At 31.4% G+C, this 15,659-nt stretch overlaps 1 protein-coding gene across 1 annotated transcript in view; it reads left to right on the top strand.

Annotated features, from left to right (window-relative positions):
- LOC106467515 (E3 ubiquitin-protein ligase UBR3-like) overlaps nucleotides 1-15,659 on the top strand; it is a gene marked incomplete at its 3' end in the record, with an annotated part of 72,699 nt that overhangs the window by 6,784 nt on the left and 50,256 nt on the right. The window contains exons 2-6 of the mRNA XM_022395713.1: nucleotides 5,971-6,184; nucleotides 8,480-8,619; nucleotides 10,414-10,554; nucleotides 12,995-13,108; nucleotides 15,340-15,473. Of these exons, the coding sequence (XP_022251421.1) occupies nucleotides 5,971-6,184; nucleotides 8,480-8,619; nucleotides 10,414-10,554; nucleotides 12,995-13,108; nucleotides 15,340-15,473 (743 nt within the window). The remainder of the gene's footprint in view (nucleotides 1-5,970; nucleotides 6,185-8,479; nucleotides 8,620-10,413; nucleotides 10,555-12,994; nucleotides 13,109-15,339; nucleotides 15,474-15,659) is intronic.

Below are 15,659 nucleotides of genomic sequence, written 5' to 3'. Positions count from 1 at the left end.
CGTATATATACAGGAATATATATGAAAATTATTTTTTTTAATTAATTAATTATTAGTATTACTTCTTCGCCCATACATCTCATTATTCCGCCGACCACTAATTGAAATTTAACCTTATGCCACGAGCAGGGTGAAGGAGGATTGTTTAATCTTTGAACACCCTTGATTAGTAATTATTTCTTAGGAGATAATTATTTTTAAATCAAAATTACTGACAAGAACAACAACATGTATTGTATATATCTTTCTCAGTTTTAGCTGTTCAGTGAAAGAACTGCAAAACTAATATTAGTTATCTTGACAGTGAAAGACTGTTACCAATTTATATACAAATAAATTAAAAAATTGACAAAGCACAGTTCAGCATGTCTGCCCTCTACCACACCACATTTTAATCTTGTGTAAGCCTAAAGTGGCTTTATTTAGAATACTGCAGTTATGGTAAGAGCTGTCCTTAAGATAAGGCAACTGCCTAGGGCCCTTTCCTATAGGGGATCTGCATAGATATTTTTATCAGTGATTCTTAGAAACGAAGCTGCAAAACCTCAAACTATATGATTAACCCACTAACAGACATACCACATCATTCTGTTTTACAGTTTCCCTCAAAATTTACATTATTCCTGAATACTATGAAGGTCCCTGCACTCTGGATATTACCTAGGGACATCATAATAGCTAAAGCTGGCAGTGGTTATGTTCTCGTTATTACTGTACATAAAACTTGCTTTATATAAATGCTGGAAGGAGTGCACAAGTGGGCTCGTAGAATGATATCTTATTTGAGGAATTTGAACTGTGAAGGGAATATTAAAGACTTGGACTTCTTTGGACAAAACAAAGAAACAGAGGTTTTTAAAATTGTTAAGGTCTGTAATAAAGTTTTAATAGAAGGAATGTTTGAGTGTTGGAATAATGATTCCTGGAAAGGGTTTTAAATTCAAGCTTTAGAAGTCTAATTTAGATTTTATTTGAGTGAAAATTACCAACCACAGGAGCTTACTTTTGAAGCAGTTAACTAAATAATTTGATGAATCTTCTGTTTGTTTAAATTTGTTCAAATTTTTTGCTGGAAAGAATTTTGAGTTTGAGTAATATGTAGTGAACACAGAGAAAGAAACTGAACTGTAAAATCCAAGAGCTGGAGTCAATGCCATGGTTGAGATATAAAGAGTCTATTTTTGTAGTTTTTGTTGAAGATAATGATTTAGGGAGAACAAGGTCAGATTAGCTACTACTTGAAAAGTACGAGAAATTGTTAGACATTAAAGTGTAGAGGTCATAGTTTGATTTTATTAAGGTTATTACTGAGGTTTAATTGTGTGAGTAGGTCCATAGAAATAAATATAGGTTGTAATTAGTATTATTTTGTGGAGGGCGAGTGTATGAATTTATGATATCTGTTTCTTGGAGGGATAAAGAATACATTGTTTCAGTGAAAGCAAAGAAGATTATCTGCCTGTGATACATTTTTTTCAGAAGTTCCTGTCAATTTCTTCCAGAAGAATGTCTTTGTTCATACATGTAATAAAGCTCATTCTAACCTGCAACTTCATAAAAACTACCAGCTTTTTTTCTGAGAAATATGACCCAAAACACTTAAAGCTTATTGTACAACACCATTTATCTAACATAGTGTTAAAAAATGCAATCACCAGAATGTAGGACAGACCCAAACAACTCTTACAGAGTCTTTCGACAACCACAACTTTTCTATTAACACAAAGAAGACCTGCATGTTGTCCATCACTTCACTCAAACCAGTTATTCTATTAATGATATGATTCTAATAGATATTGAAACCTGTTTCAAAATTAAACCAGATAAAGAAATGAAAGAAACCTATTGGATTGCCACTTTTAACTTCTTGGAATAAACTTAAGATCCTGGAATCAGTTATCTTCAACCATTAATTAGATCCCTGTTTGATAAATAAATAGTTTTTTTTCTTTCTCATGTATGGTGTGAATTCTTTAATTTTGCCCCTAATCTTTCTTAATTCTTCTTATTTATTTATGATAATTTTTCACGTTTTTAGTTTGATTTTTTTGTTAATCTATCTTTGTATCACATCTTTATTTTAATTTATCAATACCCCAATTAGTTTTTCCTGAACATTTTTTCGTTTTTTAATACAAAACATTTATAACCTCTATAATTCACATTATTTCCTGTCATATTACGCAACAGAAATATGCCACACAGCAATAGTCTTCTAAAACTGTCTTACCTTCCCTCACCCAAAGCTATCTCGATCCTGGTCTGCCCTCTAAGCATTGCTAAAAAAACATTTGCTACAGTGCACCAGTCTTAATACCCCTGGATGTTTTTTGTCTGGGTGAACTGAACTTTGCCTGTTCACATACAATTCATGGTCCTTCAGCCCTCGCCATGTTTAGTTAATTTGTTTTTCTCAGGTACCAAACTATGGCTCACTATCACTATGTTCGGTACTACATCTTGTTGACAACAGATTGGTTATGAAAACCTTCACGATCACACCCATATCTGTAATTTTTTTTCATAATCCCACATATCCAAGGTGCTTCCTCTGGATGTTTTTTGCCTGGGAGAACTGCACTTGGATTCCATCCTTTTTTGGTCAAACTGACAATCACTAGGTAATTGTGAAAGTATGTATATACTTCTAGTAAATATTACAGGTCTTTGGTGCTCAGAAAACCAAATTTTTGTAATGAAGTATTTTTGCTAAAGATTTATCCATGATTTTACAGAGTCTAGAGTCTGACTAGTCTGAGTTCAAAGTTATTTTCATGTTAAGATTAAACATACTTTTTTCATCTTACTGTTTTCAAATTTAATTTTCATAACCTCTGAAACCTCTTAAATGAATATCAAAACTTTCTTTTTTAGTAAAAACTTTATATTTTCTTTAACAGACTTGGTCAATTTGACCTACCCTGTGACCACCATGTAACAAAAAAAAATACTAAATATAAATTACCCTTTTTTTTCATCAATGACTACACATTATAACAGACAATTACACCATTTATTTTTACAGCCAGGGCTTATAAATTTTTCACTTAGTTTTATTTCTTTACAGTTACACCTGGAGCCTCTCAGACTATGGCAATAGCTATTTGTTACACCATACCAGTTTGTGTAAATAACAGATCCAGTTACTGGCATGCTTGTGTCGAATTACATAACTGATCTCACAATTGGTGCATGATGTCATTGTTTATGATTATTTTGTTCATTTAATTTCATTTAAGTGTCTTCAGCTAACCTAACTAGTTTGTAATTTTTATGTTTCAGTCACCTTTGTAACAATAAGTAAAAAATATACATAAGAACAAAGAAATTTATTACTTATGTCTAAAATCTTGTCTTTTTTTAATTGTAAAATAGAAGTTGATATCAAAGATTATCTCTAATTCTTAGTATCAATAACGTGGTCTCAGAAATTGTTTTTTAAGATTCAAATATGTAATTTAGAATATGAAATATAGCCATACATGTAAAATGGACTGTCTTAAAATTAACATAATTTATCTGGCTTTCTAACTAAGCTAGAAATGGCTTAAGTAATTCCTATACTTGGTCAAGCAGAGTTACAACAGCTGTAAACAAGAAAACAATGCCAAAATGTTAAACTCGGTTTATTCCAAGAGCCCCTATATATATCAGTAAATCTTTACTCTCTATTAGTAACTAATGTTAAAGTGAATTTATGACAATTTTTGATAATAGGATGTTCTACGAGAGTCAGTATGTGGCCTTCATTTTATTGATTACTTCTCCATAAAGTAAAAAGCTTTGTCACTACAAGTTGACAATTTAGCTAAGGCATACGTATAGTACAAGTATGAAATTTCATCAAGAGTTGCCCATTTTTGAATCAAAGAAATGTCGCACGATACAGAGACCTAATGATTGAAAATTTATTTAAATATTTCCTTTTTATTTGATGGTTGCAAAGGTTTCCTATTTGGTGTTTAAACAATCACTAATCCAAGCTAAATTTCATTTCCAAAGAGCAAATAGGAGCTATCTGGTCCATCTACACTATCCAATCAACAGGTCGACCACCCTATTAGAGAAGTAATACTGCCTTACCTTGTGTTGTGCCTGAGTTTTCCATGGGGGAAACATGTGTCCTCTGCAAACCTAACCTATTGAATTATTCTTTTTTTATCATTTTTGTATTGAAAATGAAAAATAACAAAGGTTCTAGCACAGAACCTTGAGGTACACTACTTGTGACAATAACCCAATGTGCATGGCTTCATCCAATTAATGACAACCTTCTGCTTTCTATGACCCAACTAATTCTGTATAGACTTAATATCTTACTTTCTGCTAAAGGTATGTCAAACCCACTGTATTATTTTGGTTCAGATTAAATATAACATTTTCACTGACAATTAGCAAATTTGTAAAACATAGTCTTCTATAAGAATATGACACTTGTCTTTCTAAATCCGTGCTGGTTATCTGTAAGAATATGACACTGGTCTTTCTAAACCCATGCTGGTTATCTGTAATAATATGACACTGGTCTTTCTAAATCCATGCTGGTTATCTGTAATAATATGACACTGGTCTTTCTAAATCCATGCTGGTTATCTGTAATAATATGACACTTGTCTTTCTAAATCCATGCTGGTTATCTGGTATAATATGACACTTGTCTTTCTAAATCCTTGCTGGTTGTCTGTAATAATATGACACTTGTCTTTCTAAATCCTTGCTGTGTATTCATAATTTGTTAGAATAAAAACAAGCAGAATGTCGTAAACAGCCTTTCATCTGCGCCAGTTTTTCCAGAACTTTGAATGTAATTCAATTCTTTTTTTTTTCTAATTTAGCCTAATGTAATCCATTTTTAAGTTTATTAATCTAGCAGTGCACATGGAAAATGAATAAAACAATTATAAAGTAACTTTTTGTCTGTGTTGACAACACTCACCTGACAATTTAATGCTGCACAAAAGAGCCAACTTTTTCTCTTTGGAGCATTCATTCACAAATAAAGCTGATCATCCCAACCAACATTTTCCATCTTGTTGCTATTCTGTTTCAATAATCTAACATCAAGTTGGATTTGGTACCAGTGGACTTATCTTTAACATTGTTGATCATTTGTCAGTAGTTTCTGTGAGGTGACGAAATTAACACAGAATACTGATTAATAGAGCATACAATGTGTAGTTTTAAGTACATATATCTAATTCATCTTTCTTTTATCTCTCTCTCTCCTATACATAGTGTTGTTTATATTTAAGGTTAACCTATAATTAAAGCTAGTGTTTCGTCAGAGTTGACTTGTTAATTCTATTTTTTGGTGAGTGTGTAGCAGACTGTAGCACGGTGAAGCAGAATGTTGTGTGTAACTTGCAAGATCCTATAATTTTTTACAGATAAATTGCTTGAATGATAAAGTTTCTTCATATGATCAGTATCAATGGTTATAGAAGATCAAAAGAGAAAAGTTCCTAACTGGTAAATCATGGAACTCGTCACTTCATAGTCGTATTGATATTGTTATACTGGAGGTACCAAAAATCCAAGTCACAGTTAAACTCTAAGTTATGTAATATGTGTATGTTTAACTTGCATATTTCAGAATTGTATTTACTAGTTTTTAACACCCTAAAACTGTGTAAATTGTAAAGTATTTATTATGGTTGATGTTAAAATAAAAGCAACTACCGTGTTCTTAGACTAAATTATAATCAATCATAACAAATACTTTACAATTTACACAATGGAATTTTCATAATTTTAGGGTGTTAAAAATAGTAAATACAATTCTAAAATATGCACGTTAAACATACGTGTATTACATAATTTAAAGTTTAACATCAACCATAATAAATACTTTACAATTTACACAGTTTTATGGTGTTAAAAACTAGTAAATACAATTCTGAAATATGCAAGTTAAACATACACATATTACATAATTTAGAGGAAGCTTCAGTGAAATATATTGTTTTATAGTTCGTAGGTATGACAATGCTACAACCTGTGGTTTGGTGTGGACAGCCAATTTTGTGGCATATAGATGTCGGACATGCGGTATCTCCCCGTGTATGTCTCTGTGTGCTGACTGCTTTCAACATGGTAATCATGAAGGACATGACTTTAATATGTTCCGCAGCCAGGCAGGAGGAGCGTGCGACTGTGGAGACACGAGCGTCATGAAAGAGTCAGGGTAGCGTGTTTACATAAATAGATATAGGTCATGAAATTAACTTTTTATTTAAGTGCCACTCAGCCACGGTCATCAGGTATCAGAAGAGGGTTTGTGGGTGTGAAAATATATTCACCTCCTCTCCCCCTAACAAAATTGTAAGTGTCCATTTATTGCTAAATTGTTGTTGTTTTTTCTCTTCAAATACATGAGCTTTCACAGCAAATACCCATTATTATTACAGCCAAGTTCACAGTTTAAGAATTTCCTGTATAAAGCAGGTACTGCCATGTGGCTAAAACCTGAGCTTGGTAGGCTAGCCTAGATGTGGGCAGACCTAGATTTGCGTCCAACTGGTCACAAGCATAAATATCATATCAAGGTTGTGGTAGGTAGGTTATTGCTTATTTTATAGGTAGGCCCAAATCTAGTGCATGGAATACATAAACCCTGAGAACTAAATAGGAATATGAAGCTATGATTCTGCTATAGCCTTCTGTTTAGCATTAGGACATCCTGCATTGTTTTACTGCTACTAATATTAGCCTAGGTGTAGGCCTAGATACTGTATTAAGCAAGTAATAATATATATATATGCATGTAGAGATTTAGCCAAGCTGGAAAGCAACATACATAAACTACATATACCAATATGCAAGATATAATTTCTGTTTCAAATTTTTTGGCCCCTGCATGAATTTACTAACTAGTATTGGTAAACATTGGTTATTTAACACACCACTGGCTGGTAAATTACATTAACTTTTTTGTATATGCCCAATGTGGATTGAAATCTTGGTCAGATAGTGGTTTGTTTGTTAACTTATTAGAATCATCTAAATGATTTATAAATTTTAATACAATCTAAGCAAGAGAAACCTTGCAATTTTGCAATGGTTTTAGGCCACCAGATCACAAGTTTGTGGTCTGAAAAAATTCTTGATTTATGTCCAGAGTACACTCTTGTTAAACTTGATGGAAGCCACAGTGTTGTTTTACTTGGTCTGAAACAACTCCTGTAATATTTTCATGCCAATCGGGCACAGCCTTTTCAGTTTTTACATGCCCAACATGATTTTTAGGAGCATTTGGTACAGGGCACGTATTAATTTCATACCCTGTAGACACATCTGTGTTTAAAATTTAAAAAAAAAGTAATTATTGAAAATACATAACATCTGTTTTTGTTTTAAAGTAACATGTAAGATAAACTTTTTTTTGTTGTTGTTGTTTCAGGATTTTTCATGTTAATAGAAAAGATGACTTACTGGCTGAATATCAGTTTTATAAGCTGTTTATGTTGTGATAATATTTTGTTGCCAAAAATACGTTTTAAGTTGTTGTTTTTTTTTTATTTCTTACTCAATGATATTATGGTATAATTTTATGAGAAGTTAGAAAAATATAACTCAAGTAAAACATTCACAGCTTTATAAATATAGACAAAATATAAATGTTTTCTGCTTTTGTTAAGACAAGGAGAATGGGCACTTAAGATGCTTTCTATAATAAAAGTACAGCATGAAATCTTAATATTTTATATTTGTCATGTTATGCTGGATGAAACTTTTGTTTGCTAAAGTTTCCGTACTTGTACGCACCCAAAACGAAATTATTAATACATTTCAACATTGTGAGTGTACCTGTTTCAGTTAACACAAGTACTAAGTTACTCAATATGACTGATATACACTTGTATGTATGTATGTAACACTAATGTGGATTTTCAGTTTCCGTAACAGTATGCCATAGATATGTTGTTTTTTTGGAATATTTTTTTTTATGTGCATAAATGCAATAAAAATAAAATTGATAAGGTTCACTGAGAACTGTTTACTCAGAGCAGGAAGCAGTAGTTGAGACAAAGTAAAGAGTTGTTGTAAGAAATAACTTATTGTAACTCAAAATTGTTGTATTTGTGCTATTAAATTCTTTTGTTTTCATTTTTTTCATGTTCACAGCTACTTTCAGTGGGAGAGGCTTATCTTTAATAAAATAATTTTTTGTTTTCAGTTATTATATAAAACTACAATACATCTTAACTAATTAAAAAAATGAAACTTTTCATCTGGATATTGGTCAGTTTGAAATGAGAATACAATACATTTTATCTGTTGCATATGTTACTCATGTCTTTAAATGCTCTATTACTGTTGTCACTTAAACACTGAAAAAGTTATTCCTTATAATATCATTCAATTGTCAAAATCTTTTTTAAGGTATAGGTGTTTTGAGATGATAAAACTAATAATGTGTTGATAGTGTCCTGTTTAATTCTGTGGAAGTTACTGTAGTTAGAATTAATATTTCATTAAGGTTCTGCAATCGGCATGGACCTAAAGCTCAGCTGAACAAAACCTTGGCTCCTCCAGATCTGTTATGTGTTGCTGAAGCTATGATGCCTCGAGTAATTCTCAGACTTATTCAATATCTACGAGAACACAGTGCCAACTCAGGTATTTAATTTAGAACTTTTTTTTTAGATGTTAGTGGAGCATCTTACCAGTCTTAAATTGCAGTAGAATATGGCTGATAATAAGAGCTAAAATTTCTTGAAACTTCAGTTTTCAGCTGTTTGTGTTCGATTGTTTGATATGAATTGAAAAACAAGGTGTATTTGCTCATTTGCTTCCTTCAAGCTGGAGCAACTACGGTAGTTTTTTTACTCAAACATCTAAGTAAACCTCTTCTATCTTGTCAGCAAAGTATGTTATAAAAATTTTTCTGTTTAATTTCCTTTTTAAATATTGTTTTAATATAAAATCTGATAAAGAGATATAATTTTGGTATAAATAGTCCATATTTTATTATGATAGAACAGTTTTCCATGAAGTAAAGAAAAAGGTTTATTAGTGGTTTGTGTGCTAGTTAAGTGTAACTTGATATTAATTCATGGTCAAATGATTCTTTGGGAACTTTCCTTTCACTATAATTTACTTGTGTTAACTTGCCCAATTGATGAAACAATAAAACAGTGCATTATATTCTTTAAAGTAAGAGCATAATAACAGTATATTGAATTAACTACACTTCAGGAATCGAAATATTGCGTTCCTATTCCCGAGGAATTTCATCTTTTTAGTTGGCTTTCCTGATCGGGAATGTGTGGTCCATCCATATCATATTCCTTTAGTTATGACCAGTGAAAATACATTGCATAGATTAAATAAAAAAACAATTCATGAGGAAATGAAACTTTACATGAGGGAATGTAATCTTCCTGATAGCTTTCCTTCGAGTGAATGTAATTTGATTTCATTATTTCTATCTCTGTACTTAATATATAAGTAACTAGCTAGCTAGCTAGCTTACTCATAATATTAATTGTTATTTAACTTTTTCTTTTTTTGCTGGTTGTTTTCTAAGAATGGGCTGTTCATTTGTCTTAAAATCATATATACACTCATGTTTTACTTACTTGTTAACAGAATGCTTCACTGAAGAATGTTATGTATTTTATTTAGTTAGTTTGCTGAAGAGTCTTATTGTTCACCAGAATGAACAATAAATTCATGAAAATTTCTCCACTTTCTAAGTTACCTTGAAAACATTTTTCAATTGGGTTTGAACTATTCAGAACTAAAATACATTAATCATGATTATGTATAAGCAACTACTAATTTAAAAGTTGACACCTTGCTGAACGGCAGATCAATCTTGGTCAACTCAACAAAGGAAGTATTTTGAAGGTCTTGCTTTGGTCAGTTCAAATTAAATTCAATGGCAAAAAGAACTGAGTTTTAAGATTAAACTTAAGGAATTTAATAACAAATATTTTAGGGCAGAGTTTGTTTTTTTTGACAGAAAATAAAGATTAAAACCTTTTGTTGACAAGTCTGACTAGCCAGAAACCAGAGATACATAATCTAAGTAGTGCGTGAAATACTATGAGAGAGTGGTAAAACACACATACTTTAATGATGCTGGCAATTATTTTATAATATTGTTAAAGATATGAGGAAATGAGGGATAAAACATCAATTAATACAGAGATGATAAAGTTGAAGTTCTAGATAATTCTGTTCATATTTAGGATTATTTGTCTACATATTTTAAGGGATTTCTTTTTATAATCTATATTTTGCCTTTTTTTTCTTTCTTTTCTTTTAACCATCTTAAAAGTATAATTTTACAGTTAGTGGTCACAGTTCATTATTACATTAACATGGCTGACCACAAAGTCATTACAATCTCATAATTTTACAGTTATGTATTCTGTATGTGAAAATTGCTTTGTTGGCTTAATGTAGGAGACTTGAGTGTTATTAGCGAAGCGGATGGGTTCCTTTCGATGCTACATCACCTGAGTGAAATGGGGGGAGCTATGAGAATGGTGATGACAAGAGCATTAACTAATCCAAGAACTTATTCATGTAGCTGTCTTGTTGAAGGTATGTGCTAAAAAAAGGTACTTACAACTTTGTGTTACAGTCGTTACATTTAAGGTTTATCTATAATTAAAGATAAGAGTCCAGAAAAATGTTCTTTAAAATTCCACTTTCAAAGCTTACTGTTATTAATGTAGAGCATGAAAGTGGTGCACAGTGTATGTCATGTTGAGTTGAAATAATCATAACATTTGAACCTTGACTTGAGTTTGGTGGCTGGTAGTTAAAACTAGGGTTGTATGTCTTACTTGAGAATTATCAGACTATTAATATTTTTACATAAAATATTTATAATAACAACTTTAAACTCATGAACCATAATACTTAAATGTTGATTAGTAAATTTTAAGTCTGATAGGTTTTTGTAAAAGAATACGCATGTATCTATTTGCTTTTCAGTATTATCAAACTGTATGTTAGTATAAACTGATGATATAGAATATATTCCAGTAAGATCTGCAGGGGTTAGGCAAAAAACAACACTTGTTTAAAGATGTATGTATTATTCCCCAGATATTGTATGAACTAGGTTTTTGGCTGATTGATTAATTTATTATTCCAATGACATTTCAGACAGGTGATCTGTATCATTTAAAATAAGTAAACTCTGTGCCATGAGAAAGAAGTGTGACTTAACTGACTTTTAAAGAGACCAGATTATAGGAGCCCAACTAAAGTAGGTGATCCAAACTTCACAACTACTTAGTATTGAATAAAGAAAAGTATTAAATGTTAAACAGCATACCTGTAGAGTTGAAGCATTTCTAACAGTCGGAGGTGGATCCAGATATCAGTAAGCTGTGTGTTTCTAATTTTTTTTATTGTAAAATCAGTTTCTTAAATGAACAGTCTCCTTAGACTTGTAATATCTGTGCAGTTGATCATATTGATGAATGTAAAGTTCTAACTCATCTCAAAGCTGCCGAGATGTAGTGATTGTTCTAGTGAAAGAAGATTTGACCAAGTTTCAGACTGTACGAGTGTGGTGGTTTCTTTGAAGAGTCCTTCTTCATCAGAGTGAAAAATGTAGCATTGAAGGTTGAATATAATAAGCTACATTGCTTGGATACATTCTGCTGGGTGTTATTCACCCTTCTGCTCTGTCAGCTTTGGCAACTTGCAGAACTATACAAACGGAGTCAAGTGTCTTATGTAATTTTCCCCATAGTTTTACTCTACTGTTAGTAAAGAAATAAATGAAATGCATCTCATTAGACTATACACTTCATTCATTAACCATATGTTGCATTTTAAGCATCTTCAAAACTGTGCTTTATAGGAGTGAAAGGCCTCCTACACACTAACTTCGGGTGGACAAAAGTATATATTTTTGAAATATATTTATGCATGCCTGTGAGTGAAAACCTGTAAAGGTTTAACACTTTCACTATGGACATCTTTTTCTGTGCATGTCACAAGGTTTTAGTGAATTACATTCAAAATTTAGTTAAATTATTTTTGTATTATGATATACAAATAAATTTGGCATAAAAACATAGCTAATAGTCCTGATTTTAATATGTATACTGTTACAATATTTAAGCTGTTTAGGATAAAGAAATGTAGTTTCAATTTGAAGTTACTCTAGAAAGAAAAAAGGGTAATTTAAATTTATTTTGGTGGTTACAAGGTCGGTCAAATTGACCAACCTTGTATATAGTTAGGGTAGAGAAAATAACAGATAAAATATAAAGTTTTACTGAAAACAATCATTTGAAACGTGTTTAGGAGATTTTAAAGATATACAAATGAAATTTAAGATTTTTCAAATGAAGACAAATATCATTACTCTCAACATGAAAATCATTTTGCACTATAAGCAGTCAACAGTTTACTCAGTATATTCATGGAGAAATTTTTAGTGAAAATACTTCATTAAAAAATTCAGAGTTTTTTGGCAACAAATGACTAATGATTACTGAAAGGCTGCAAAATTTTGGAAGATACACAAAATATATTAGAAGTTATTGTACAAAAACTATAAAGGTCAACTTGGGGTTACAGATTCATTCGAATCAACTGAGCCTGTGGTGAGGGTGTTAATTAAGAAAGTTATGAGTGGGGAAACATCTACAGTCAAAAAGATTTTTAATTACATCTCATAGTCCTAAAATGAGACTTACGGTCTTTAATCCATATAGTAGTACTGGAAAGATGTATATATAGAAATGTTTTGTACTATATTTGATAATCTAAGACACACATTGATGTTTTTTGCTCAATCTGTTTATATGGGAGTTGCTTCTATGGTAAGATTACTTTCATTGTGAATAAGCTCAACAATATTCTGTATAAAATTTACATGTGCTTTCTTGGAAAGCAGAACATAATACAAAGTGTTTTTCAGTAGAGGATACATATGACAGTTTGTGTTGAGTTTGTTTACCTGGAAGATGTGTAAGTAGTTAACTCGAAAGTTGATAAATCTGTTGTGCTCTTCCAGACTGTGATCAGCGTTATCCTGAAAGTCTTGGATACCTAAGGAGAAGCCAGCTTTTATATGAAGAAGCCAAGAAAACTCTACATAACTGTGATTGTCCAGTAGAGTATCAGGAAAGTAAGAATTTATATATTGTTTATTCATTTTAAATAATGCTTGTTTTGTGTTTAAGCCTATAACAAAAAGTTAAAGATTTCTATTCAGATTATGTAGACTTTATTGTTTTAAACATTTTTATGTTTTTGTATAGGTACTTAATTTATATTTTCATGCATTTGTAACCAAAAAACAGCTGTAAAAAACATTAAGGAATTTTTTGGACATGTTTGCAATTTGAGTATTTTGCTTTGATGTAAGCTTCATACTGTTTTTATTTTGTTATTTATATGGTCCTTCCCTTTGTAAAGAATTTAATAAAATGAGTAAATTAGAGGACAGTAAATTTTCTTTATGGTTTTCCAACTTTTTTCAAGGGTAATACAAGGTGTCCAAAAAAAGTCTGGAATCATGGGCACTTGTACGAATTTTGTAGAATGTGTTCCACATGTTGTCCCTGTAATTCAAAACAGGTTTGAATTAACAGTAGGATTAACTCATATTTTGATAGCACTGTAATCAATCACGTAACTGAAAGTAAGAGCAGCTGTAAATCACCTATGGTTTCAGACTTTTTTTTGGACATCTTCTTTTTGGTTTTTCCAACTTTTCTTCATTCTGAAGGGGGGGGAAGTATTCAATGAAAGTTAGAAAAAATTCTGTTAAGCAAAAATGAAATTATGGAATTTTATGTGTAAGCTTAATCTTTTAATAATACATTTTTTATTTATTGATACATTGATTATTATATTTTGCTTTGATATAATGTGATTGGTTTAATAGAGGTGATTGTTTATCAAGTTCTTAAGTTGCTATGGTTTGTAGTTTTTCATGTGTTCAGTCATGCACAAGGGTGACACCAGTGACCCATTCAGTATTTTAAACAGTAGAAGAATCATTGCAGAGCAGTTGGAAAGATTATTTTGGAAGTAACGTTGAATTATATATTTCTAATTATTAAAACACTAAGGTTAAAAGAAAGGGCAAAAACTACAGTATTGTAAGTAGCTGAGTATTAAAAATGTCAACATTTTCTACATTAGAAAGTCCTAAGTTTTCAAACAAAAAGTTTAGAATCCAAGGTTCAGACTGATTGTATGAGCTCAATTTACCACTTCTTGGCTATCTATAATATTATCCAATTATTAACTGAATTATGTTTGGATTTGATGGTCGGTTCTTTGTACCATTTCTAACTACACTTAGCTACTGTCAGGATTCATTGTACCATTTCTAACTAAACTTAGCTACTGTAAGGATTCATTGTACCATTTCTAACTAAACTTAGCTACTGTAAGGATTCATTGTACCATTTCTAACTAAACTTAGCTACTGTAAGGATTCATTGTACTATTTCTAACTAAACTTAGCTACTGTGGGGATTCATTGTACCAATAGTGATTATCTAAATTAGTAGTTCCCAGCTGCTGTTCTACAGATCAGATGGAAATAAAATGTGTTTTAAAATGTAGCTGTGGAAGTAAATTATTTTTCAATGTAATTTGAAAGTACTTTAAAAAGTTAATATTGTACAAAGCAGTATGGGAAGTTTTGGGATCGGAACGAGCTGGTAGTCCGTTGTTTAATAATAACTTATTTTTGCATATAAATATGAAGATTATAAATGATTTGGAGAATAATCTGCATTAGGAATTTTGATGAGAAATGTACTTTGCTTATTTGCGTACCAATACATATTCGTTGTTAGGGAATTTACTGATTATTTTGGTTGAGGATCAGGGTCAACATTATGTGTGTAGTGTGGGCATGGATAAGTGTACAGTAGACTGTGATGCTGTTTTGAGTAAGGATCTGTTCCAGGGCACTTATTGTCCATTAGTTGGTCGTCCGAGGAAGGTTTTAGTCATCTTGGACAACCGTTAAAATCGAGTGATATATATTGTTATATCTTTCACACTGGCCTAGTGGTTGGTATACGAGGATTATGGAACTGAGGATTTGTGGTTTGTGTCTCATTACTGCAAAAATGTGCTCCATACTTGAAGCCATGGGTGAATTTTTAGAGTGACAGTCAAATCCCACTATCTGATCAAGCAAGAAAAGACCATCAGTTGGTGATGCGTGCTGTTGACAAGTGCCTTCCCTCTAATCTCTAAAGAAACATTGAACATCGTTTTTTAGACTGGATATTATTTTATGGTATCTAATTCATTGGCTTGGAATATGTTTTATAATTTCTTATATTATTAAATGAAAGAGTTTTGTAGCAGGATTTATTATCTTATTTACAGCTATTCCATCCTTCCATCCTGATTTAAAACACAGCACTTTCCTTGAGGAACTGGTGTTTTGGACAGTCAAGTTTGAATTTCCTCAGAAACTTATCTGTTTCTTACTTAACATGCTGCCTGACCCTCATTACAAGGTTTGTCTTTATATTCAATCTTTTCTTTTCACATCTGAACTTTTCTGTACAAAATTGATTTCTTGCATCACTGATTTATCTTAGTGGTGTATCTTTGAAAGTAATTGTAGGTGATAACCGTATTTAGTAGAACATTTTGAAAGCCAGTTATTAGTCCCTTTGTTTATGCTAGTGACAGGAAATGTT

Source organism: Limulus polyphemus, unplaced genomic scaffold (genome assembly GCF_000517525.1).
Source record: "Limulus polyphemus unplaced genomic scaffold, Limulus_polyphemus-2.1.2 Scaffold2642, whole genome shotgun sequence".
NCBI classification, from domain to species: domain Eukaryota; kingdom Metazoa; phylum Arthropoda; class Merostomata; order Xiphosura; family Limulidae; genus Limulus; species Limulus polyphemus.
Note: the sequence above shows the minus strand (reverse complement) of the source record. Positions and strands in the feature narration are given on the sequence as shown.